The following is a 23,637-nucleotide window of genomic DNA, read 5'->3' on the forward strand; positions in this document are numbered from 1 at the left end:
GCCGCCCACATAATGGTAGGCGTTCGTTAAGGAACGCCTCCGTTTTGGAAACCACCCCCCTGGCCCGCCTACAAAACGGGGCGAGCGGTCGATCAACATCGACAGCCGCCCCTTTTGTAGCGAGCTCCGGAGCGAGAGAGTTTCTCTCTCGCTCCAGGGCTTGCACACGCGCAGTGCGGCCGCTGTGCGAGCGCAGGGCTACCAATCGACCCGGTTGCGAGCACATCGGTGCTTGCGACCGGGTCTGAATGACCCCCACAGTCTCCTCTCTTACGTGAGGTACATACTTTGCCGTTGGGTCAGCCAGCTGATTTGTTAAAGTATTTGCCTGTGCAGACACACTTCCCAATCGGCCGACCAATTTGTCTGGCCATAAGAACCAATGGTGACCTCATTGTCAGTGGTTATGGGTGAGTCATCCGCACACACAGGCAGAAGCGCACGATATAGCTGAATGATATATCGCATCTGCCGTGCTGCACGGCCGCCAAAACTGTGAATGTCATTCACAAATATATTGTGTGTACACACTGGCTGACAGACTGAACGTTATAACATTCGTACAGCTGACAAACGATATATCGTACAGTGTGTACCCAGCATTAGGAAAACGGCGACCCATCTGTCACAGGAGTAGATTTTTTTTTTTTAGGCCCATGGTGTATTAAGATAAGTATTACATCAATAGAGTAGAAAACATGTAGTATCATACCATTCATATTACATGACTAAGTATATCACAGGGCATCTCTTCCACCATTTTAATCTACTAGAAACATTATGCATTTATTTAGTTTTTGTTCATGTTGTTTCTTGTCCCATGTAGATGAAGTCATTAATGTGTGTCACACTAATTTGGGCACATGGTGTTGGAGGTATTTGAGGTGAGCACATTTCATTTGATTTTTTTTATCTCTGACAAAAACAGCTGAAACATTGCATATAATTCTGTGAACTGTTAATTTTTTGTGTGGGAAGTTCTACCACATCTGGTCATAGCTATCTATCTACTGATGGAATGTTATATAAATTCTAGTGGTTCTCTGCTCTCCCAAATTTATCCCAGCAATGAATGGGACATTCTAAAACGTGAACATTAAGGGGTTTACGAAAAACCTGAAGAGGGGAAAAAAACAAACAAAAAAAAAAACGAATTTATGTAGTACACTCCAGGAAGTTATAGTTATAATCTGATTGGTTTCTATGGGCAACACCTCTAATTGTCCTTTGTAGAAGTTTTTCTAAATCCACTCATTTGATTCGTAGATGAGCAATCCTGAAACAAAGCAGGCAGTACAGGTTTTCCTTTGTAAAGCTAATTCAAACCAATGGCTTTCTGCTCTATCCTTCTACTGTCTGATAGAGACATTTCCTTGAATTCTGATTTAACCTAGAAACAGATATGTAAAGTTACATTTGTGGCTGTCACACATAGCCATACATTTCACATAATAAACACCAATAGAAATACTATAGAAAGATATAGCAGGAAACTTACCCATACTGTCTTTCATTCCAATGGCATTTCCTATAGGGACATTTTTTTTTTTTTAATGTAAAAAAATAACTCAAATTTTTTTTTGAGCTGTAAAATTTTGGCGCAGAAGCGTTGGGACTTCATAACTGTCTCAGAGCCCATCTGTCCTATATATTCATTAATGTAGCTCATACGGTGTCTAGAGGAGGAAGAAGCCTTTGGATATATTTTAACAAAGTATCGCTACAAGGTAGGTTATATATAAAAGTAGTATTTGAAAGCTAAATAAAACACATACATTACAGTCACATCTCTACAAAGTTCATGATTTTATTCACACCGTACCTAAACAAAAACTTTCCTGAGAGCAGAATCATTTTAGGTTTCCTTGAAGTCTGAAGCTCACATGGCTCCATGTTTTCGGTTGATCAGTAGGACAGAACTACATTTCTTTACAATTCATCACAGATACAGCTCTGTAATATTGGCCCATTACAAGTCATTCTAAATATATAACACTGACAGAGTTTAGTTATGAGATACTAATGAGAACAGGCTCCTGCAGGACTCCTCACTAAACTGAAGTTCCGAGCCAGCCACAGGGTACAGAGGGGGAGGAGCCCAAGCTTTTACAGTGCCCACACTGCACCCAGCATGGTGTTTCTAGTGTCCCCCAATGGCAAGACATCACAAGTCTGATTACAGGACGCCTCCCCAACTCACCAGGTACCTATTATACAGAGAATAAAATGTCATTTTAAAAGGTACGCTGTAATAGTAGACAACAAAACTTGCCTTGCAGGACAACCCTACATCGGTCACAAGTAATAGGTTCTGGTATCTGTATGTATATAGATATATACATACACACAATAGGAATATCACAGAATAACTGGTGATCCCCCTTCAGTATACACGGATGTGGCAATCATACGTGAAACTGTCACTTTAAAAAGCCTTGGATTTTTGTTCTTATGTACTGTAAGCACTATCGGACAAAGAAAGCTGCAGATTCAGCAGGTTTTCCACTTTAGACTATATTTTTGAAGTTTATGTAGAGCTTTGACCTGTTAAATAACTCTTCAGGCATCGGGAATCTGTATTATCTCAGCTGTTGTAGAGATGCATTTCCCAGCAGGCCCAGTGCCTGCCTCTGTAGAGTCTCTGATCTTTCTCTACGTGGTATGGAAACCCTCAGTTCATATCAGGTATTTTGGGTTAATGATACACAATACTGGCAGCAGAACAATAAATACTTCTAATAAAGAACAAAAAGTCACCGCAAAGTAAAAACATTAGGATCATAGATCGTACTTAAGTCACTACTGCACCGAACCCCTTATTCTCCCCAAGACCTGTGTCACCAAGAAGCAGTAGCAAGTTATTATACTGCACTCGTAGCAGGAAATGCTGGTGAGACCGCCACCTCCCAGACTGACACAGAGCTATGGGGTAATATGGGTTCTCTGTACTATAGAGCCACATATGATCCACTGTCTTCCCTTTAATCATTCACAATCTAGAACATGACAATGTCCAGCACTGTGGGACAAGAGCTGAAACTGTTGCACTCTGTGCTGTAAGGGGAACATATTCAGCGGCGCACCCTTCTCTTGGTGATTTCCTCTTGAATACGTCTTTTCAGTGCCTCCTTCATCCTGGCTTCCAGCTGGTTTTGGATTGAGATTTTTGTTGCCACTTGCTCAGCATCATCATCCTACATGATCAAGTTTAAAAATAAAATTAAATATGATTTATTACACTGTTTCTCTATATATTCTATATACAATACATGGCCAAATGTATGTGGATGCGCAAACATCAACCCAGTCATTAATACAGAGTCTGTTTCCAGTTTATTGTTATTCCAGCCTTCACTCTCCTGAGAAGGCTTTGTTCTAGATTTTGGAACATGGCTGAGGGGATTCACAATCATTCAGCCACATTAGTGAGGTGGGGGCTCTGATGTTAGGCGACCTGGCCTGGCTCGCAGGTAGCATTCAAATTCCTCGCAAAGGGGATTGAGGTCAGAGGTTTGTAGTTCTTCCATACCAGAATTGGCAAAAAATGTTTTGATAGATTATGGTTTGTGCTCAGAGGTAACATCATGCTGAAACTGGACAGGGCCTGTCACAAAGCTGGAAACGCACAATTTCCTACAATGTCATTGTATGCTGTGGAATTAACATTTCCCTTCACTGCAACTAAAAGGACCAAACAGCATGTGGTGTCCGTATACTGTTGAACATGCAGTGTAGACATGATATGGACTATAAATTTAGCAGCTGTTACACACCATAGTAAGCGAAAAGATTTCTTTTTAATATATATGGTACATTTTTTTCTTTGAGGACATTAGGGGAAACTAAAAAAAAACATAGGGAACACTGGGGAGGCCGGCATCCGCCATCACCAGCGTCCAAACCAAAATGTTGAAGGGCTGCCCTCAACTGAGGTTCTCTGCCCTCAACCACGGGACGTGAAATGAAGGTACTTGTGGGAATAAACAGATAACCTGTACAGATGATGGGGAAATTTGTTCTAATTTAATATGATCTGAAACTGCATGTACGCCCCGTTTTCTGGGAGTGGCTAGCCCAGGATCTGCGTTGATCAACACAGTGTCCGAGGCTCGCAAGCCGCCCAGCCTGAGTAAGCTGAGGCTTACTCAGCTGGCTGGAGCCATCGCGACCATTGACCACCGATGGTCGCGATGGTGATCCCAGCACCAGTCATACACCTCCTGCTACATTTGCATTATTGCAAGGATCGCAGTTGCAAAGCTGCCTGTGTGTAACTTTGCAATTGCGATCCTTGCTGAATCAGGCTCCTTGTCTTCTGAGTCTGAAGTCAAGTGTCGAACAGGAACCCCCCCAAAAAGTGGAGTTAGACTTGCCTTCAATTGATAAGCCACCCGTGTCATTCCAGCATCTACACTGTGGGACTGCAGCACTTCCAGAACCTGGGATCTCATACCCAACCTAAAAGGAAACCTACCAAGCATTGCGCCCTCCTCATGAAAAGAAGCATCAGTATTAAGGGTGAATTTACTAAAGTGAGAGTTTTTAGAAGTGAGTTTTAAAAGTGATGTTGCCCATAGCAACCAGATTCTACTTAACATTTAACTAGCACCTTCTAGAACAGTGATTCCCAACCTCGGTCCTCAAGGCACACTAACAGTCCTGGGTTTAGTGATATCCATGATTGTGCACAAATGGTTAAAACAAAATAACTGAGGTACTAATTTAGTCACTTGTGCTCTAGTATGGCGATCCTTAAAACCTGGACTGTTAGTCTGCCTTGAGGACCGTGGTTGGGAACCCCTGTTCTGGAAGATAATAGCTAGAATCTGATTGGTTGCTATGGGCAACATCACTTTTTAAAACTCACTTCTAAAAACTCTCACTTTAGTAAATTTACCCCTTAGACTCTACCCAAGCCAGAAGTACCGGTGGACACTTAAGCTCGCGAGAAGTATTCAGGACATTCAAAAAGGCATCAACCAACCCCCTGACTAAACCTCTAAACCATGTCTGTTCCTCCCAACTGGCTGCCATGAAACCTGAAGGAGCCTGGCCAACCAGCTTCAGACTCAAGAGACTAAACTAGGAAGCCCCATGAAGTAGATCAATGTAAAGATCACGGCTTCCTGAAAAACTCATGCTCACGTCTATTACCAACACGCAAGAATGCTATTGTACTGTCACTGGTGATAACGTCAATACAATCATGGTTATCAGAAATCGAAAACAATTTTCACCACTTGAAGCTACAGTAAGAATGACACACCTCATACACAATAATGGACGTGATTTCACCTCCATCCGCCTCAAACTCCAGGCAGAAGAGCTGATTTCCCAGCTCTTCAGGGTCTGTACTGGAATCGCTATCACTCAGCCCATCATCAACCAGGTCTGAACTGTGGTGCACCCTTTCTGAGGAGAGACAGGAGAATTCATTTCAGTACTGTGAAGTGTTATAGAACACAAAGCACAACATAATAATTACTGGTTATGTTAAAAGTATTGTTCATTAGAGGGACTGATGGACTTGTTGACCACATTAATATAGATAATTTGGCATCCATCCTGTCACCGATGCCAGCAACACAGTTGCTATTGCTGTCTATGAAAAGGTTAGAAGTTATTCTTTTAATCCTGGTCAAAAGAGATCTCTCCTGATTGATGTGCATTCTCTCCAAAGGTAGGGGGTCATGGGCAGGAGATCTTACATATCTGCTACCTATAAATATGTGTGCATTTCAATCTGAGTACAGTTCTTCCTTAAAATATATATATTTTTTTTAAGTATTATCCTTTTCCTCCCGACACTTCTTTGCCTCATGGAGCTCTTGTCAATCATATTGAGGCATGATTATCACCAAACAATATCTGAAGGGATATGAATCACATCGTAAAGTATGATTTACAGGGTCACCAGGTTTAAAATGAAAAGGACCAGAAATTTGACAAATCAGGTAGCAAACACAACCTATTGTATTTGCTCATAGCATGTACAGGATAGATTATAGATTACTAGCTTAATATTAAAGTTAGTCACTTCATAAACTCATTTAATCGATGGCCAAAGGCCAAAGTACAGCACTTATGTGAAGTACTGTTTCAACTGTCAAAATACCTGTCCTGTAAATTACAAAAAAATAGACTGAAAATAAATTGATCACACAGTTACCAGGGATAGGGCATAAACTGAACTAAGAACTCACATCGCTTTTCCTAAGTAGTACTGCAAAAACAGAGTTTTAATTGGTAGAAGAAATCATTTCGATCCCTAACAGGCAACAGGAGCCTCCGTATGGCAGAGAAAGGATTGCAGTCCTGATTCAGCGTACCGCTAAGGTGTCTGGAGACTGGCTTCAACACAGACAAGTAGATGTGGTGCAGGATTAGAAGCCAGTAATGCAATTGTGTGCCAGAGGGGATGACTTTGAAGAACAGAAAAATTGGATTGTATTCATAAAAAGGTGGCATTCGATGAAGAAATGAATTTGACTGCATTTTGACTGAATTAAAGATTGCAGAGCAGAGTTTTAGGCCACATTCTTAGGTCAAAGTCTAGCAAAGGATGTAGCTCTGGATGGAATATAGCTGGTATACAATGAACAAAAGGTTCATTATGTAAAAGTCATAACTTAAAGACAAGCAACACACTTATACCACATTCACACAGAAAAAAGCAGAGAACCCGGCTTTTACAAGGCATCTGATGCACAAGTATTTCTCTAGTCTCAGCCTGTACCCCCCTTTCACACACAAAAAAGCAAATTCCCGGGTTAAGCATTTGGATCTGGTAATTTACGGCTCAACCCGGGTATTACTTCTGTGTGAAAGGGTCAACCCGGGTTGCATTTCCCAGGACTTCGATTCTGGTAAAAACCAGGGGCGAAGTCCCGGGAATTTCGGCCCAGGTTGACCCTTTCACACAGAGAAAGGACCCGTGTTTATCCACAAATTACACTGTACCAGATCAAATGCTTCACCCGGGAATCTGCATTTCTGTGTGAAAGGGGTATTATTGAAGAAGTGTCTATCTCCATATGTGGTTGTGTTTGCTAATTACACAGCATTGCCAACAAAACATGTAGCTTACAGTTGTGTGTGTAGAAAGAACCTATCTCCCTCACTCCTGTAACTCCCAGCATCTCAAATAGGACGATGAGATGGTTATGGCAGTGAAGGCTCACCCATTGCAAGACCCAGCATTGTATTCACTGCAGTTCTATAATGTAAGGGAATCAGTATGAATCCTGATGCCCGAAGACCGGCAGGAGTGAGGATCCCGATAGGTGATATAGGCAAGTACAACTAACCCTGCCCCCCCCTAACCTCCCCCCCTAATGCCTAACCCGAACACCCCCTAGGTGCCTAAACATAACCCCCCCTGTCCCCGCAGCCTAAACCTAAGTCTCCAGGGGGGTGGAGAGGGGGGGGGTAACCCTAATCTCCCCACGGGGGTGCTGTCCGCACGCGCTGCCCGGCTTTCTTTCGTTTGGTATGCCGGGCGTCGGGCTCTCGGCGTAGGGATAGCGATAGGGCGTCCGTATTTCGAACGCCTATCATTAGACCCCTGCCAGGATTAGACAGTCGGGAAGCCGGTGGTCAGCATCTCCACCGTCGGCTTCCTGACTGCATCCCAATGTAAGGGTAGTCGCAGATACAGTCCTGGCACAAGTGACAGAGAAGCCTGCTTTCTATCTGAGTTACTCTGCCTGTACACCTGCACTGTAACTGAAGGGACTATCAGCCATAACAGGATAAGAAGGGGACAATATAGCTGCCCCCCCCCCCCCCCCCCAAAATAAACAATTCATTATACATTTGGCCAGATATACCTTTTAAATGATCAAGGGACCAAATTGCACTTTGCATAAGAGAAAAGCTGGATGCTCCCATCATTTACAGTGCATCCATTCTAAAAGAACAGGAATACTGCATCACGTTACCTAAATTACAAGAATGTCAATCTGCAGCACAAGTAGATTTCATCTTAATAGTGTGAACTATGAGGAACAACTGGCTGTTACATACGGCATAAGAAACAGTATCAGAAGAGACCGGTAGGGCATTTCAACAGCAAAAACGACCCCCAATATCCAAGAACGTGAGAATCAGATTACATGTGGGCTCACTTTTAACGCAAACATCTGGTGAATCCCTGCTCACACCATGGTTCCTGTATGAGCATCGGGCAGGGCCGTAACTAGGGTAGTGCGACCAGTGCCTTGGCACAGGGGCACCGCAGGGCAGGGGGCGCTGTTCGGGCCTGTCATTTTTCCTGTTTATTATAATTCTCACTTGTAGCTTTCTCTTCTTTATCCCCAGCATCTCCTGGCCTCCCCTATCTCTTTCCTGGCCCTTCCCCATGAGGCCATGACCCTTTTTCTGGGTGCACTTTCTTAGGCCCCGATTTGAAAAATGGGGGGGGTCTATTCTCTTTCTGGCACAGGGCACCAAAAAGTCTAGTTACCGCTCTGGCACACGTATGGTTGGTGTGATCTCACCTTTCTGACGCGGGTGGTACACCTGAAGGTCTGGTTTCTTGGGTCGGGAGGGTCCGGGGGTGTGCCTTTTCTTTTGTTTTTCTTTAGCCTGTTTTACTTCCTTGTCATAATCATCTCTGATAAAAAAAAAAAACACTTATTAAGTTTTAGGTGTAATGATTCATTTTCCCAGTAATAGATACCAACAACCTTGCAAGCAGGGCCCTCTACCCTCTTGTGCTTCTCCTTACTTTACTTTCATATACTTCTTACTCCCCACTAGGGCACCTAACACTTGGGGGCATATTCAATTAGCCACGAAAAGTCCCGTACTTTTCGCATGCCAGTCTTTTCACCTACACTTCCGCTGGTTTTGCATGCGAAAAAGTATCGCACGCGTCCCCGCTTATCTCCCCATACCTTCAGCAAGCACCTGCAATCAAAAATACACCTCCCCCATACTTATACCCCAACTTTGAACCTTTTCATCCCCTTTTTCAAAGTAATTTTTTGTTTTTTAGGATTTTTTGACAGGTTGGGGACCCGGTCTAAGGGTGCAGGGTGGGTTCCCCACCTTTGCACCCCAAAACCGCAATTCTGCACTTTTTTCCGACAGCTATTCATACGTGAAACTTTTCCGCCGGATACATTGCATTGCGCTTTTGCACCGGGGAGAAAAGTCGCCACAATTGAATAAGGGAATAAGTTTCCGCTGGCGAAATGACGTCATCTGCAAAACTTTTTTGCCGCTAATTGAATACGGCCCTTGGTTGCTTATTTGGTTGTTATGGTCACCAATGTAGCAATGTATATTATACCTGTCCTTGTCCTGCATTGTATTTGTATTGTACTGTTATACCCCTTTTACACCGACTGAAATATCCCGGGTTGATGCACGTGAAAGCGCATAATCCCGGGAATTTCGTCGGTGTGAACGGATCAACCCGGGTCCAGTGAGACGGGGATCCGACCCTGCTCCATTGCAGGGTTGAGCGCGGGTTATTCCCGTGTCACCCTGCAATGTAAACGGCGCGGCCCGGCTCACGATGACCCGGGTCGCGCCGCATGCCGCCTGATTGGCCGGCTTCAGTGGCGCTTGGAGATGACATCATCTCCAAGCGGCTACTGCAAGCCGCGCACCCCACCCGCTCTCCCTGCCACCGGACCGCTGCAGGATAAGGTAAGTAGGTCGCGGAGGGGGGAGGGAGGGGAAAAGCGCTGCTCGCCATCGCCGGGCAGCCGGGTCAGTTCAGACCCGGGCCAGGTGTGAACGGTGCCGACTCGGGCATAGCCCGGGTCGGCGCCGCAGTGTGAAAGGGGTTTGCCCCGGGTCTGATCCGGGTTGGAAACATGTTCCAAATCCCGGGTCAGACCCGGGGATTTTGGTGTAAAAGGGGTATTAGTCACTTTTTTGGTTATATACTTTGTAAGGCGCTGCGGAACACTTATGGTGCCATATAAATATACAATAATAACTGAAAACCAGTCAATTATTAGGCTACAGTGACCAGTTGTATCAGACGCGGCCTCAGATCAGAGCAACCACTAAGCAGAGCACAGACACAGGAGCCGTATGCTGCAGGGGCCAGGCTCTCATACATTACAGCCAGTGGATGGCAGAGTAGCACAGCGGATAGCATTGCAACATGACAAAACTGGTGCCAAGAGCCCCATTTTAACCAGAGCCCCATCACAAGTACCCAATCTCTACAGATCCATGGTCTGTCCTACCCTGTAGTCCCGGTATGTGTGTGTATGGTTCCCAACACCCTCCATCCATGCTGGACTGGGGCTCACTGACCCCGGCTACAATCAGTGCAACACACACCGCGCTTTTTGATTCCGGCGGATATGGTGAACGAATCCGTGGCTCATGTCAAGCCGCCCGCCAGGCCCGGCTCTCCCCCGCTGCTCCTCTTCCATGCCCCAGGCCTCCTCCTCCCGTCCTCCGTACCGGCGGCGAACGCCCCACCCACTCTCACTGATTGGCCAAAAAAAAAAAATAACAGCTACGCTTACTAAGACGCACAAGCCGCAGTGATTGGCTCCTGTGATTGCGGCTACCGCTGATTGGTGACTCGTACCCGAGACTCCATCACGGGGAGCCAATGAGAAGCCAACATATGTCTGCGTGTCAAGCCTCGTTCTGGATTCCGTATTAGCCAATCGTGGGTTTCTGTGGGAAAGGGGTGTGGCCTGCGACGGGAGGGAGGCTCGGTACGCAGCAGCAGAACCAGCGGTGTGTAGGCAGCATGAGTGCGGAGAAGCGGCTTAAACGAGAAGCGGAGGACAACCCGGATGGCGAGGAGGGTAGGAAGCGTTATACTGGGGTGTGGGTCCTGTACCTTCGCTGCAATGGCCATACGGGGTACCTGGCTACACGCCCGTGGCGGCAGGCTCTGTTTACATTGTGTCACGTCTCCCCTAGTAATGGAGCAGCCCAGCACTGCCGATGTATATAAAGCTGTGGCTTCCTTCCAGTCAACTTGGATCCTGTACATCCAAGTTGCCAGCTGCACGTTGCCACTTATCTGCTCTCACATCCCTGAATGCCCTGCCTGCAGTGACTTGTTATGCAGAGGTAATAGCAGGGTATTTGCTTCCTGCAGGCCCCTCTGAGGACTCCTGGTGCACTTTATTTTTAAGACCCGGGGTAGCCAATGAATCTACAGTTGTTGATTAACTACATGTCCCAGCATTCTCTACTATTATTATTACTCTTTATTTATATGGCACCACGAGTGTTCTGCAGCACCTTACAAAGTACATAAATAAGTGATCAAGAAACTGGTAACATACAGTACAATACAATGCAGGACAAGAACTTGGTTCATACACATTGCTGCATTAGCGATCATAACACTCAAATAAGGAATAGAGTAAGCAACCAAGTGTTAGGAGCTCTAGTAGGGACTTAGGGCTCTATTTATCAACATTATTTTTACTAAAATAATGTGAAAAAGGGTGTTTTCACACCCTTTTCACATTATTTTTGTATCACCTATAGTTATTACAGGGCAATTGGAGTAGAATTCGTAAAATTCTACTCCAACCCCTAAGTATCACTTATTTTTAGTAAAGCAGATCGCATTTCCCATAATTGTAATGGGAAATGTGATCCGAGCAGAGTTACTAAAAATAAAATGTGAAAAAATATCAGGGAAAGCCCTGTGATAATAACGCCACCTGGAGGTGGCGTTATCCAGGGTCTCCCCCGGTTACTGGCCTCCTGCCCTGCTCTAACGGGGAGAGCAGAGCCGGGAATCGGTCCCAGTAGTCAGCTGTGTGGTCTAAACAGACCACAAGCTGATTACTGTAAAAAAAAGAAAGAAAAAAAAAAGTACTTACCTGACTCCAGGGACCGGTGATCGGGCCTCCGGTGATGACTCCCCTCCGGTCAGATGGTCTCCCACAGTGCACTGCTGCCCGGTCATCAGGTGATCGGGCCCCAGTGCAGTACGGGAGATCACCTGACCGGAGGAATGGAGAACATAACCGGAGGCCCGGAGCATGCAGGTAAGTGCTATTAAGGGAGGGGGGGTCCGTGATTGCGGGGGCGGGGCTTAGCGCCGGGGGGTAGCAGCGGCGATCGGTCGGCGCATGCGCGGGCACTTAATCACGGTATTTTTTGCGAAAATACCGTGATAAGGCTCCGAAGGGGATTTGCAGGGACAGAGCTTTATCGCAAGCTCTGTCCCTGTAAGGGATTTGTAGTAAATCCCTGTGATATTGCCTGAATTCGCAATGCGAATTCACTCGGTAATATCACACTACAATATGCATTCAATATGCGGATTGTAGTAAATAGAGCCCTAAGGCGTAGATGAAAGTACTGTATAAGTAAGGAGAAGCACAAGAGGTTAGAGGCTCATGAGAGCTTACATTCTAATTGACTGTGGCATTGTAGTTCCACAGTGGCCTAATAGGGGGGGAATGTATTAAACCTTCTAAAGAGGACAAGTGGAGGTGTTGCCCATAGCAACCAATCTGCTTCTATCATTTATCTAGTACATTCTGTAAAATGATAGGAATGATCAGATCGGTTGCTTTAGGTAACACTCCCACTTGTTCTCTTTAGAAGACTTGATGCATCTCCCCCTAAGTCTAGCGCAGACTGTAGGTGCCCTGGCAGACGTGTAAGAATCGCATGGATTAATAACTGTCAGCACAACTATTGTTTACAAGTCTCAATTAAACCATATTTATATCTATGGATAGCTGGTTTACTGTAGCTGAAATTAAAATATTTTGTACGAGTGATTATGTTGCACGGTGACTTCCTACATGGTATGACCTTGTGGTATGTGTTCTCTCAGTTTCAGCAAAGTATTGGCGTAATGAGCCAGAAGACAGACGTAGCCGCCACTGCCCCTATTTGGACACTATTAATAGGTAAGTGTGAAGGTGAGGTAGGTGTCTGCTCACATGGTTTAGTTCCAGAAGGCTAATGCTAGTTCTTTGCTTCTTTCCTCGATAACAGGAGTGTCCTGGATTTTGACTTTGAAAAGCTCTGCTCTATTTCACTGTCTCACATCAATGTATACGCATGTCTGGTGTGTGGAAAATACTTCCAGGGTGAGTAATGGGAATGGAGTATTGTTTGTTGATCTACATGCTAGAGAGAGCAACAGAGTAATTCTGATATCATTTTTTTTTCTCTTCTAACTGGCTGCAGGTCGCGGGTTGAAATCTCATGCCTACATTCACAGTGTCCAGTTTAGTCACCATGTTTTCCTGAATCTTCACACCTTAAGGTTCTATTGCCTTCCAGATAACTACAAGATCATAGACTCCTCATTGGAGGATATTACGGTATGTGTTGACCAGGCATTCTTGAGCCTCTCCTGTAGGTGCTGTCTGCCCATTGTTGGGCCTCTCCTGTAGGCGCTGTCTGCCCATTGTTGGGCCTCTCCTGTAGGCGCTGTCTGCCCATTGTTGGGCCTCTCCTGTAGGCGCTGTCTGCCCATTGTTGGGCCTCTCCTGTAGGCGCTGTCTGCCCATTGTTGGGCCTCTCCTGTAGGCGCTGTCTGCCCATTGTTGGGCCTCTCCTGTAGGCGCTGTCTGCCCATTGTTGGGCCTCTCCTGTAGGCGCTGTCTGCCCATTGTTGGGCCTCTCCTGTAGGCGCTGTCTGCCCATTGTTGGGCCTCTCCTGTAGGCGCTGTCTGCCCATTGTTGGGCCTCTCCTGTAGGCGCTGTCTGCCCATTGTTGGGCCTCTCCTGTAGGCACTGTCTGCCCATTGTTGGGCCTCTCCTGTAGGCGCTGTCTGCCCATTGTTGGGCCTCTCCTGTAGGCGCTGTCTGCCCATTGTTGGGCCTCTCCTGTAGGCGCTGTCTGCCCATTGTTGGGCCTCTCCTGTAGGCGCTGTCTGCCCATTGTTGGGCCTCTCCTGTAGGCGCTGTCTGCCCATTGTTGGGCCTCTCCTGTAGGCGCTGTCTGCCCATTGTTGGGCCTCTCCTGTAGGCGCCGTCTGCCCATTGTTGGGCCTCTCCTGTGGGAGCCAACTCTTTATTTTACTCACTCCGTATTTGTGTCTTGCTGCTCTTAATGCTCCATGAACTCATTGTATATCTGTCTCATACTTTCAGTATGTTCTGAAGCCAACATTCACCCAAGCCCAAATTAGAAATTTGGATAAACAGGCCAAGCTCTCCCGAGCTTATGATGGGACCACCTACCTTCCAGGAATTGTGGGTCTCAATAACATCAAAGCGAATGATTACGCCAATGCTGTGTTACAGGTAAGGAAATTGGGGGTGGGGTCTGAATGAGTAACATTCCTTCAGATACACTATTATGTCTGAAAGTGCGGTGTATACAGAACTATCTGGCTTTTTTCATGTGTAATCAGACTACTAGATGTATCCTTATTCCGGTTCCAGGCATTATCCAATGTTCCACCCCTGAGGAACTATTTTTTGGAGGAAGAAAATTACCGTACCATCCAGCGCCCACCAGGTGATATAATGTTCCTATTGGTGCAGAGATTTGGAGAGCTGATGCGCAAACTGTGGAACCCCAGAAACTTCAAGGCCCATGTTTCCCCCCATGAGATGCTGCAGGCTGTGGTCCTGTGCAGCAAGAAGAACTTCCAGATCACTAAGCAGGGTGAGAGAAGTTGGTCCGCAGTGGCTTCACTGATTCCAGAGTCTGAGATTGTCACTCTATGGCTGGGTACACACGTCCAACCAGCCAACTAGTTGATTGGTTGGAATGAAAATCTGGTAACGTATGGAAGTAAATGATCAGCAATTTGCTCCTAAATGCCAGAAAACAGATGAAAATGGTCGTCAGACAAGTTTGAACATATTGTTTAGATCAAACGTTTAACAAACAACAGTTTTTGTCCATTTTCCGGCATTTGGGAGCAAATTGCTGATTGTCATTTGCTTTCATACCTTACCAGATTTTCATTCCAACCAATCAACTAGTTGGATGGTTGGACAGAAAATCTTTACGTGTGTATGCAGCTTTACATTGAAATCTTTTCCCATCTGTACATTTTGTGTAGGTGATGGCGTGGACTTTCTCTCCTGGTTCTTAAACGCTTTAAACTCTGCTCTCGGAGGTACAAAAAAGAAAAAAAGTAAGTAACCACCGTTCTAATACTTCTTAGGAAGGGGATAGAAGGGAGGCACTAAGGATAGTCTTACAAGGGATTAATGGAAACTGTCTCCAAAAGGCAGGTCCTATGGCTGCAGGCATAAATATAAATGTTCATCCTCCATGTTTAATGCTGCAAAAAGCAATGCTTTAAAACTTCCGTTTTCCTGATAGGATAAAGAGGTTGTTCAAAGTATAAATGTACTTCAGTTTCATGCTCTATATCTTCCCTTTGTATTATTAGATCACATTCGTGTATTGGTCTCTTTACAATATTCTTTCTGATGTGGAAATAAGATTGTTGTACTGTCACCTACAACAGACATAACTGTACAACTTTATTGTTTGTGCATACACACACGCACACACGTGTGGCAAAGTAAGAGACTTACCACATGTTTGGAGGAGATTCTGCTCTCGCTCTTGCCAGCAGATCTCCGAGTTGTGTTCCATTCATTCAGCTTTATATAGGAAAGGAGGGACCTGCCAGACTCGGGGAGAGGAAAACATGGGTTTAACATCAGGCCATAGAGCGGAGGTGGAGCTTAAGGTTTATCAAGGTGCTGTTTTCCTGTGGGCCAAGTGATCAGTGCTGGACACTGGCTCATTTAATAGAGAGGTGGACTAAGAAAGACAAATCGATAAACTAGCTTACAATATGAAGGCAGTATTAAAAGAATGAACAGAAATCCAATTTAAGAAATTGTATCACAGCAGGTGCAAAGAGTAATTGGGCTGGAGAAGATTTTGGAATTTCCTGTGCATAAGCCACGAATACTGGTGCTGTGTGACATCGCAAAACCTTATTTTGTTTTTGTGTTTTTATTTCTGTACATGAGGTGGATATATGGTTTGAATTTCTTCATGGCTGTTAAAGGCAGCCATACCATAACCTATGCAAACAGATAATTCAATGGGACATTTGAAATAGTCATGCCTGCTATTCCTTAAGTCAATATTAAATGTCACAGTTCCTGTATTAATATTGCATTTAGGGTAAAAATTTACACTAAACCATGGGAACCAATCAGCACTTGGCTAATGTGCACACATTCCCGATTGATGTCTGTGCTTCAGTGCAAAGTGGGCCAATCCCTGATTCTCAGATTCTGATATTACATTTTTAAAACCCTGATTTATAGATTCTGATAATTTTTGGGTCGAAATCGGTGAATTGAGATTGTCCAACATATTAGATTTTGCCGATCACCTGACCCAGTCATCAGCTGATTTGGGGAATTGCCCAGGTAGATGTCTGATGTATGGGCCCAATAACCTTTAATTAATATTGAGCCTTATTGTTGTTAGGGAGGAACTATATAGCAGTGGGCACACTAGACTGTCAAATCAAGCAGCTGGGTTTATGAAACTATGATTAAGCCAAAAGTAGTTGCAAATCTATCAGGTGACCTATGCACTCTCTGATTCTATGCTAATAAGTCATTTACAGGAAATATTTTGTCCTCGTTACAAAAATCTAGTTCTTTTTGTACGGTCTTTTAGTATTGAACCTGTGGGCTTTTTGAATTGATTTTGTTGTTTGTCTGTGCCCTTATTTTCCAAAATAAAACGACTCTGAAGTGTAACTCATTAGTTGTGTGGATTGAACTGTGCTATATCCAATGCTTTCTCCTTTTTTCAGCTATTGTAACTGATGTGTTCCAGGGATCAATGAGGATTTTCACAAAGAAGCTGCCTCATCCTGATTTGGTAAGTTTTATTCATTCTTTGAGCAGATATCTCTGCAAACGGGATGCGTTCAAAATGCCAATGGCCGGTAAGCGGTCTGACTAAATCCCGGCGTCTACATCCCGACGCGGGACTAAAGACAAGCGTCAAAATCCTGACGCCCATCTATATCCCAACGCCTGAATCTAGACAGGCGGCTTCCCGAACAAAGGTAAACCGGGCACTGTTACCGCTTAACTGTGGGGGATGGAAGGGTTAGGTTTAGGCACCCCCGGGGGGACTTAGGGTTATGCACCACCCCGGAGGGTCAGGTTTAGGGTCTGGAGAGGGGGGGTTAGGGTTAGGCACCACCGGGGGAGGTTAGGGTTAGGAACCACTAAGGGAGGATTATGGGGGGGAGAGGGGAGGGTTAGAGTATTTAATAGCCCCAGTCGGGATCTTCAGCGTTCAAGTTTGCGGCTTCGGTATTTAGTCAGACAGCTTCCCAGCCGTCGGCATCTCATACCCAACCCCTGCAAACATGTAGAGAGAGAACACTATGTAGGGAAATAATTACATTTTACTGAACTTGAATTGGAAAATAAAACAAAATCCTCTTAAGTGTACGGTGTGTATCAATATAAAGAATAAAATATGTCCTTGTATCTTTCTCTCTTTGGGAAAACTTATGCCAGTTATGTTGGCTTTTTAGCAGGGCGCCACACCCTGCCCATTTCAAAATGTCAAAATACGCCCTGCCCTTATGGCGGCACCCTGCTAAACAGCCTGCCATGTGCCGTGCAGTGATGGCGCTGAGTGAAAAATTTGTGGGTCCCAAGGGCCCTACACTTTAAAAAATTGAGGTCCTACACCACGGTTTCTGGGTCCCATCACAAATCATGGGGGATGAGGGCAGGCAGCAATTAGGACAATGCTGGGGTCAGGTGGCAGCTTGGCCAGTGCTGGGGGCAGGTAGTATTTGGGGTAGAGGGGGGTTAAGGGCAAGTAGCAGTTGGGGTAGAGCTTGAGGTAGAGGCAGGGAGAAGTTGGGGTAGAGCTTGTGGTAGATGGGTTAAGGGCAGACAGCAGATAACAGTGCTGGAGGGGTGGGCAAGGAGGGGCTGAAGGGGTAGGCAGCACTGGGGGTAGGGAGGGGCTAAGGGTGGTAGATAGCTGGAGGGCATGTAGTATACAGCCGGTGTAGGGACTGGAACTGGAGGCTGGTTCCTGTAGGACACCGTATGGGGCCGGTGATGAGGGAAGCCCCCGACGGCACTTGGCAGAGGGATGTAAAGCACTGAATGAGTCCAAGTGGTTCTTATCTGCCGTCAAATTTTATGTTTCTGTGAGTCCATATCCCTCTGCGTTATCCTCTGGGTTCCAGCAGCGCTGCAGTGTGAGGAGCGGCCACCAGGGGCAGCCAGTGACACGGACATTCAGCTATACCGCCAGTAATAGCAGTGCGAGGAGTAGCAACCAGGAGGAGCTGCGGGGAGCACATCCAACCAGTGACACTGATATCCAGTAATAGCAGTTCTAGGAATGGCTTCCAGGGAGAGCTGCTGCGGGCAGCAAATCCACCCGATGACACTGATATCCAGTAATAGCAGTGTGAGGAGCGGCCGCCAGGGGACCCTGCAGGAGGCAGACCTTGCATCCGATTATTTTCACTGCCCTTTCCTGCTACACTAACAGCCTGTGGTCACACCAAAGCTTAGGGGAGGCTGGGAGAAGGGTCGCCAGACACGGCGGGGGTGATTACAAGCAGCCACTGGTCACACAGGCTGAGGTCCCCTCCCAGATCTGGCTCACCAAAGAGAGAGGCAGCGCGGGGTCCCCACAGTCATATATGCAAGCGGCCGTCGTGGGGTAGGAGACGGGAAGGGGGGTCGACAGTGCTTGGGTGGTGATTGGACAAGGAGCTGCTGTCCGCAGGTGATTGGTTGGGGAGATGCTGACAATTATTGTTGGCTGCTGCAGTGCACACAAGTCAGTGACTCGCTCCGCGTCCCGCAGGACCCACTCCAGTTTTAAAGAGTCCTTCACTGTCTGTAGAATGTAAAATCGCGATATAGCGCGTATTTTGTGATCACTGACTTTCCCACCCAAGGGCCGCAGTGTCCTGCGGCTGGGCTAAGTTGCGGTGCAGCGCTCGCCGCTGGAGAATAGATGCCGTGCGCCCGCAACGGTAATGAAAAGGGGTGCGTCTTAAGGACACGCATACTGTTCGGGCGCACGCTAGTGTCCTCTTTATGGTCCGGCACCCTGCCCTGCGCCGGACCTAGAATGATCACTATGTGTTAAGACTGAGGAAGCCTATGGGCATTATAGTTTACTCTTTTATAGTGTTAATGTTAATTTTATACCGCTTGTCTCTGGCAACGGCTATAAGATGGTCAATGCCAGCAGTCCATATTGTGATGTCTGTATGTTGCTCTTTGAGTTGTTGTCCTCATCATATAGTTCATTTATATAAATGCAGCAGGTATATCTGTATGTTGGCACAACTGATTTGCTCTGCACCTATTAGATACAGCACCTTTTCTCTGTTCACCAGAACACATTATGGTTTTTGTAATTCTTATGACCGCCTTTCTCTCTTTGGGGTCTATGTACTAAGCCGTGATAAGTGACAGAGTGAAAAGTGATAAGTCTGTGATAAGTGCCAGCCAATCGGCTCCCAACTGTAATTTTTCAAACACAGCCTGTGAGATGACAGTTGGAAGCTGATTGGCTGGCACCTTATCATAGACTTATCACTGCTTAGTACATAGACACCTTAGTCACCTATGATCATTTATACAGCAGAAGTGACCTAGCTAATGATGTCAGTGTTGTGTATCTGTGTCCTGCGGGAGACGGTGGCTCAGTGCTCGGATCCGTCTCTCGGTGAGTCACGTGACCGTTGTGTTCTGTCCCCAGCCTGCAGAGGAGAAGGAGCAGCTGTTGCACAATGATGAGTACCAGGAGAAAATCCTGGAGTCCCCCTTCATGTACTTGACGCTGGACTTGCCGACTGCCCCCCTCTATAAGGATGAGAAGGAGCAGCTCATCATCCCGCAAGTGCCGCTCTTCAGTATCCTCGCCAAGTTCAATGGCATCACTGAGAAGGTACAGGGTTGTAAGCTGCAGTACACTGTATCTGTGCCACCTTGTTATTGCCATAGGCCATGCAGGTAGGCTGTTTAGGAAGCAGCGAGGCACACAGTGATACAGAGGGATCACCCCTGTTCTAAGGACTGACCAGTGTTCATTAGCAGGAAACCTAGTTCTATAGGCAGTCAGTCAGAGGAATGCAGCAAATACAGACGAGCTGCGGCTTTCTATCACTGTGTACAGGTGACAGGAGCGCTGTAATACTGGCTCCATTATACTGCATCCGCATCCAAATATCGCTTTTATTATTTTTTTAAATTAAGTTCCAGCCACTAGTTGGCAAATGACCCTATATAGTGCGTACTAATTATCTCTAGTGATTGCACATACTCCATATATACAATGACCTTTTAGGTGTTGTGTGATGATATAGGATGTGGTGTCCTGGTAATAACGGTCTGTGAAGATCCCTTGCTCTATGTGACGATCGCATTACCTATGCTAGACTACAAGCCTTCCTGATGATGAACCTACTCCCTCTAGTGGTTGTACCATGTTATTTGTTATAAACTGATGTATGGAGACTGGTGGAGGGTAATGTGAGCCTGTCCCTACAGGAGTACAAGACCTACAAAGAAAACTTCCTAAAGCGCTTCCAGCTGACTAAGCTGCCACCGTACCTGATATTCTGCATCAAACGTTTCACCAAGAACAACTTTTTTGTGGAGAAAAACCCGACTATTGTGAATTTCCCCATCACGTGAGTGTAATCACAGCTTTACTGAAGAACCTTACTGAGTGCAATACAAAAGGGCAACACTACAGCTGAGTTTAATTGTGTATCTAGTAGAAGTTATTTTTATGCCCCTTAATAAACACTATTTTTTATCTATTACCAGTGATTTATATAGCGCACACATATACTGATTCAAGCTAGCATCAAGTGTATCGTTTTCAAAGACGTGAATAAATGCCTTATTATATGGCTCCAATATGAGTGTCTAAGGCCAGTAGATGATTCCTTCCCTTGTTGCTGAATATTCTGTCATTGGCTGTATTACGCCTCTTGTCGCCCTATCTCAGGAATGTGGATCTACGCGAGTATCTGGCCGAGGAATTCCAGGCTGTGCACAAGAGCACAACGTACGATCTCATCGCTAACATAGTGCATGATGGGAAACCCAACGAGGGCTCGTACCGTATTCATGTTCTGCACCATGTGAGTACTCCCATTGAGGCTTCATATCATGGCCATTTCCATGTGCCCATATCTCTAATATAAATGTCAAGGCTTCTGACTACACCCTCCCCCCCCTCCCACAATTCTAGGTCCAGTGGCTTATTTAGCTGCCAGGTCTAAAGCCGGGTACACACTTGGCTGACGGCCCGACCAAACTGACGATTGGTAAGTGCATACATGCTTACCAATCATCGGATGTGTCTACGCTGTCAGTACTGACATTGCAACTGGGCATAAACGCAGCCAGAAGTGTCTATTATATATGCAGATATATCGGCCATCGGCTGTGCTGCACAGCTGACGTGATATGTCTGACATATTGAGGGTATATACCCGCCGACATGCTCGCAATATATCTGTTGTTTGATTGAACGGCCGATATATCGTCCAGTGTGTACCCAGCATAAGAGGTTTGGAGATTTTGAATGACAGTGACATATACTTTGTTGTCATTAGCAGCTTGGCTAATGCTGGGTACACACTGGCCGACATATCAACCGGTCGATTTATATCATGTGCCCGTCAGCCAATGTGTACAGCTGATATGTCTGTGAACGATATCTGTCAGGTGTGTACCCACCTTTAGACCTGCTCACATGCAGACAATTTCTTGGTGGCCAAAGGTCTCCATCATGTAGGAAACTGGGGCTTTCACCAGGTTGGTTGTACTAGATGTCTGGTTGATTGTCCGATACACAACAGGGAATAGGAGTGTAAAGGGGGCAGGGAGGTGTTGTACATAAGGCACTGTTATTAAGTAATGAGACGGGCTGACAACAGATGTGCCATTTATACTAATAATTCTGCTGCCATCCTAATTGTGCTGATTTTACTAAGACAAGGAGATGTGTGTTCTGTAACACTATCTGCTGCAACCTATAACAATGTCTGTGTTCAGGGCACCGGGAAATGGTATGAAATGCAGGACTTGCAAGTAACGGACATCCTGCCCCAGATGATCACTCTGTCAGAAGCCTATATTCAGGTACGGCTTTGCCTATATTTGTTACATTATAAGGTGTAGTGTACGCGGCAAACGCACTGTGATTAGCTCATACACTTTAGAAGTGGAGAGGTTACTTCTCCTGTAATGTCTATAGAATGAGGAAAGGGGCTGCCAAGTCCTCACCAGAGAATAAATCAATACTTCAACCTGTGAGGGAGAAGTGAAGCCCCCTAAGGGGTGTAGGTGCTGAGCCAGTAGAGCACATGATTGGGGTAATAGGTCTCAGAGAAGCTGCCGAGCAATTATACATCCTGTATAACAGAACCTACACATGAATATACACCCTGTGTTCCCGGTTGTGGTATAAGGAGCTGAACATAAAGTGTGGTTACCTGAGAAGTGCTGCCTGTTGTGTAACAGTTCCAGCTATATTATAACAACAAATCTTATTTGTCTACAGACCCATATTATTCTTAAAAAAAAAAAAAAAGATTGAGTAAAACTTTCTGTGGGGGATCATGTAAGAGGACACTGCCTGGCTGGGTGTCTGTCCCCAGTGCCTCCGTACAATATTGCAGTGTTTCTGCCTGGCCACTCGTACATACACTACTACAGGCGTCCTTGTGCCCAGAGATCCCCCAGGTCTGGAGATACCCTCAGCGGCTGGTTCCTCAATTCACTGAAACTGCAAACTGAAGGGATGTAAATCTGTTCCCGTGTCCTCGCCTACCGAACATCTCTGACCCGCAGGGGTAATGATTATTATTTCATCACCAACAGATATGGAAGAGACGTGAAGACGGTGAACAGAACCAGGAGGGAGCGTGATAAAACCCCCCACACCTCTCTCTCTCTCTCTCTCTCTCTCTCTCTGGGGGGAGATAATCACACACTTGAGAGAAACTGTGATATTGTGTGTGACACTAATAACCATCGCGCTGTACAATGGCTCCGCACCCAGGACCAATGAGACATCAGCTCCCTGTTTTCCATCCTTACAGTCCTCTGCAGAGCTCCAATCAGATTGCTCTTCCTTGCCACTGTGTGACTGTGTGTACATTTTATAGATAAAGTCTACAAGGAGTAACAATGGATTATACGTTTTTGTTTTTCCTTTTAAATTAAACCTGTTTCCTCCAAGATACGTCTCTTGTCGGTGTGATGATTATTCTCTGGATTGCCTCAGTTGCTGGTTACAGTGTGAATCTGTTTAGTAATCAGGTACGGTAATTATTGGAATTATCTAGCACCGATTAACCCAATGTATTTAGTGACTTCTTGCTTTTTCACAGACACTTCCTACAGACATTGCTGTTGAAGTGTTTGTTAGACTCTGGATTCACCAAACACACTTTGTCTAAGCTGCATAGCGTACCCCCTGGGTAGCAGTGTACTGTCACTTTCTATATGTTCCAGAAAATCCCTTATTGCTGGTAATAATCCCTTTCCGCTGCTGGACCCAACACTAAGAGGAAGTGGTCAGTGATTAAGTACAACGGGATATAACTTTGAGCAGTGTACGATTGAACGTACCCCGTGTGCAGGGGAAGCACCTGTCATTGTCAGCCAACGCTGGGGGAAGAAGTGTGTAAATCACTATAGTAGATT

The 23,637-nt window shown here is 45.7% G+C and overlaps 2 protein-coding genes across 2 annotated transcripts; one reads left to right on the forward strand and one right to left on the reverse strand.

The window, feature by feature from the left end:
* Window positions 1–1,789: 1,789 nt before the first annotated feature.
* On the reverse strand, window positions 1,790–10,469 carry CUNH2orf68 (chromosome unknown C2orf68 homolog). The gene is made up of 4 exons (XM_088443186.1): window positions 10,306–10,469; window positions 8,499–8,614; window positions 5,267–5,412; window positions 1,790–3,194 (listed from the first exon to the last, which is right to left on the reverse strand). Exons 1-4 carry the CDS (start codon window positions 10,398–10,400, stop codon window positions 3,072–3,074), a joined length of 480 nt encoding a protein of 159 aa, XP_088299312.1. The 5' UTR covers window positions 10,401–10,469; the 3' UTR covers window positions 1,790–3,071.
* A 165-nt stretch (window positions 10,470–10,634) lies between these two features.
* On the forward strand, window positions 10,635–23,173 carry USP39 (ubiquitin specific peptidase 39). Its single transcript, XM_088443187.1, has 13 exons — window positions 10,635–10,787; window positions 12,794–12,869; window positions 12,958–13,052; window positions 13,153–13,289; window positions 14,065–14,217; window positions 14,359–14,584; window positions 14,988–15,062; window positions 16,722–16,789; window positions 19,670–19,858; window positions 20,461–20,603; window positions 20,927–21,062; window positions 21,982–22,068; window positions 22,810–23,173. Exons 1-13 carry the CDS (start codon window positions 10,730–10,732, stop codon window positions 22,855–22,857), a joined length of 1,491 nt encoding a protein of 496 aa, XP_088299313.1. The 5' UTR covers window positions 10,635–10,729; the 3' UTR covers window positions 22,858–23,173.
* Window positions 23,174–23,637: the final 464 nt, after the last annotated feature.

The sequence above is a fragment of the Taudactylus pleione genome, unplaced genomic scaffold (genome assembly GCF_031769625.1).
Source record: "Taudactylus pleione unplaced genomic scaffold, aTauple2 ptg000329l, whole genome shotgun sequence".
Classification (NCBI taxonomy): domain Eukaryota; kingdom Metazoa; phylum Chordata; class Amphibia; order Anura; family Myobatrachidae; genus Taudactylus; species Taudactylus pleione.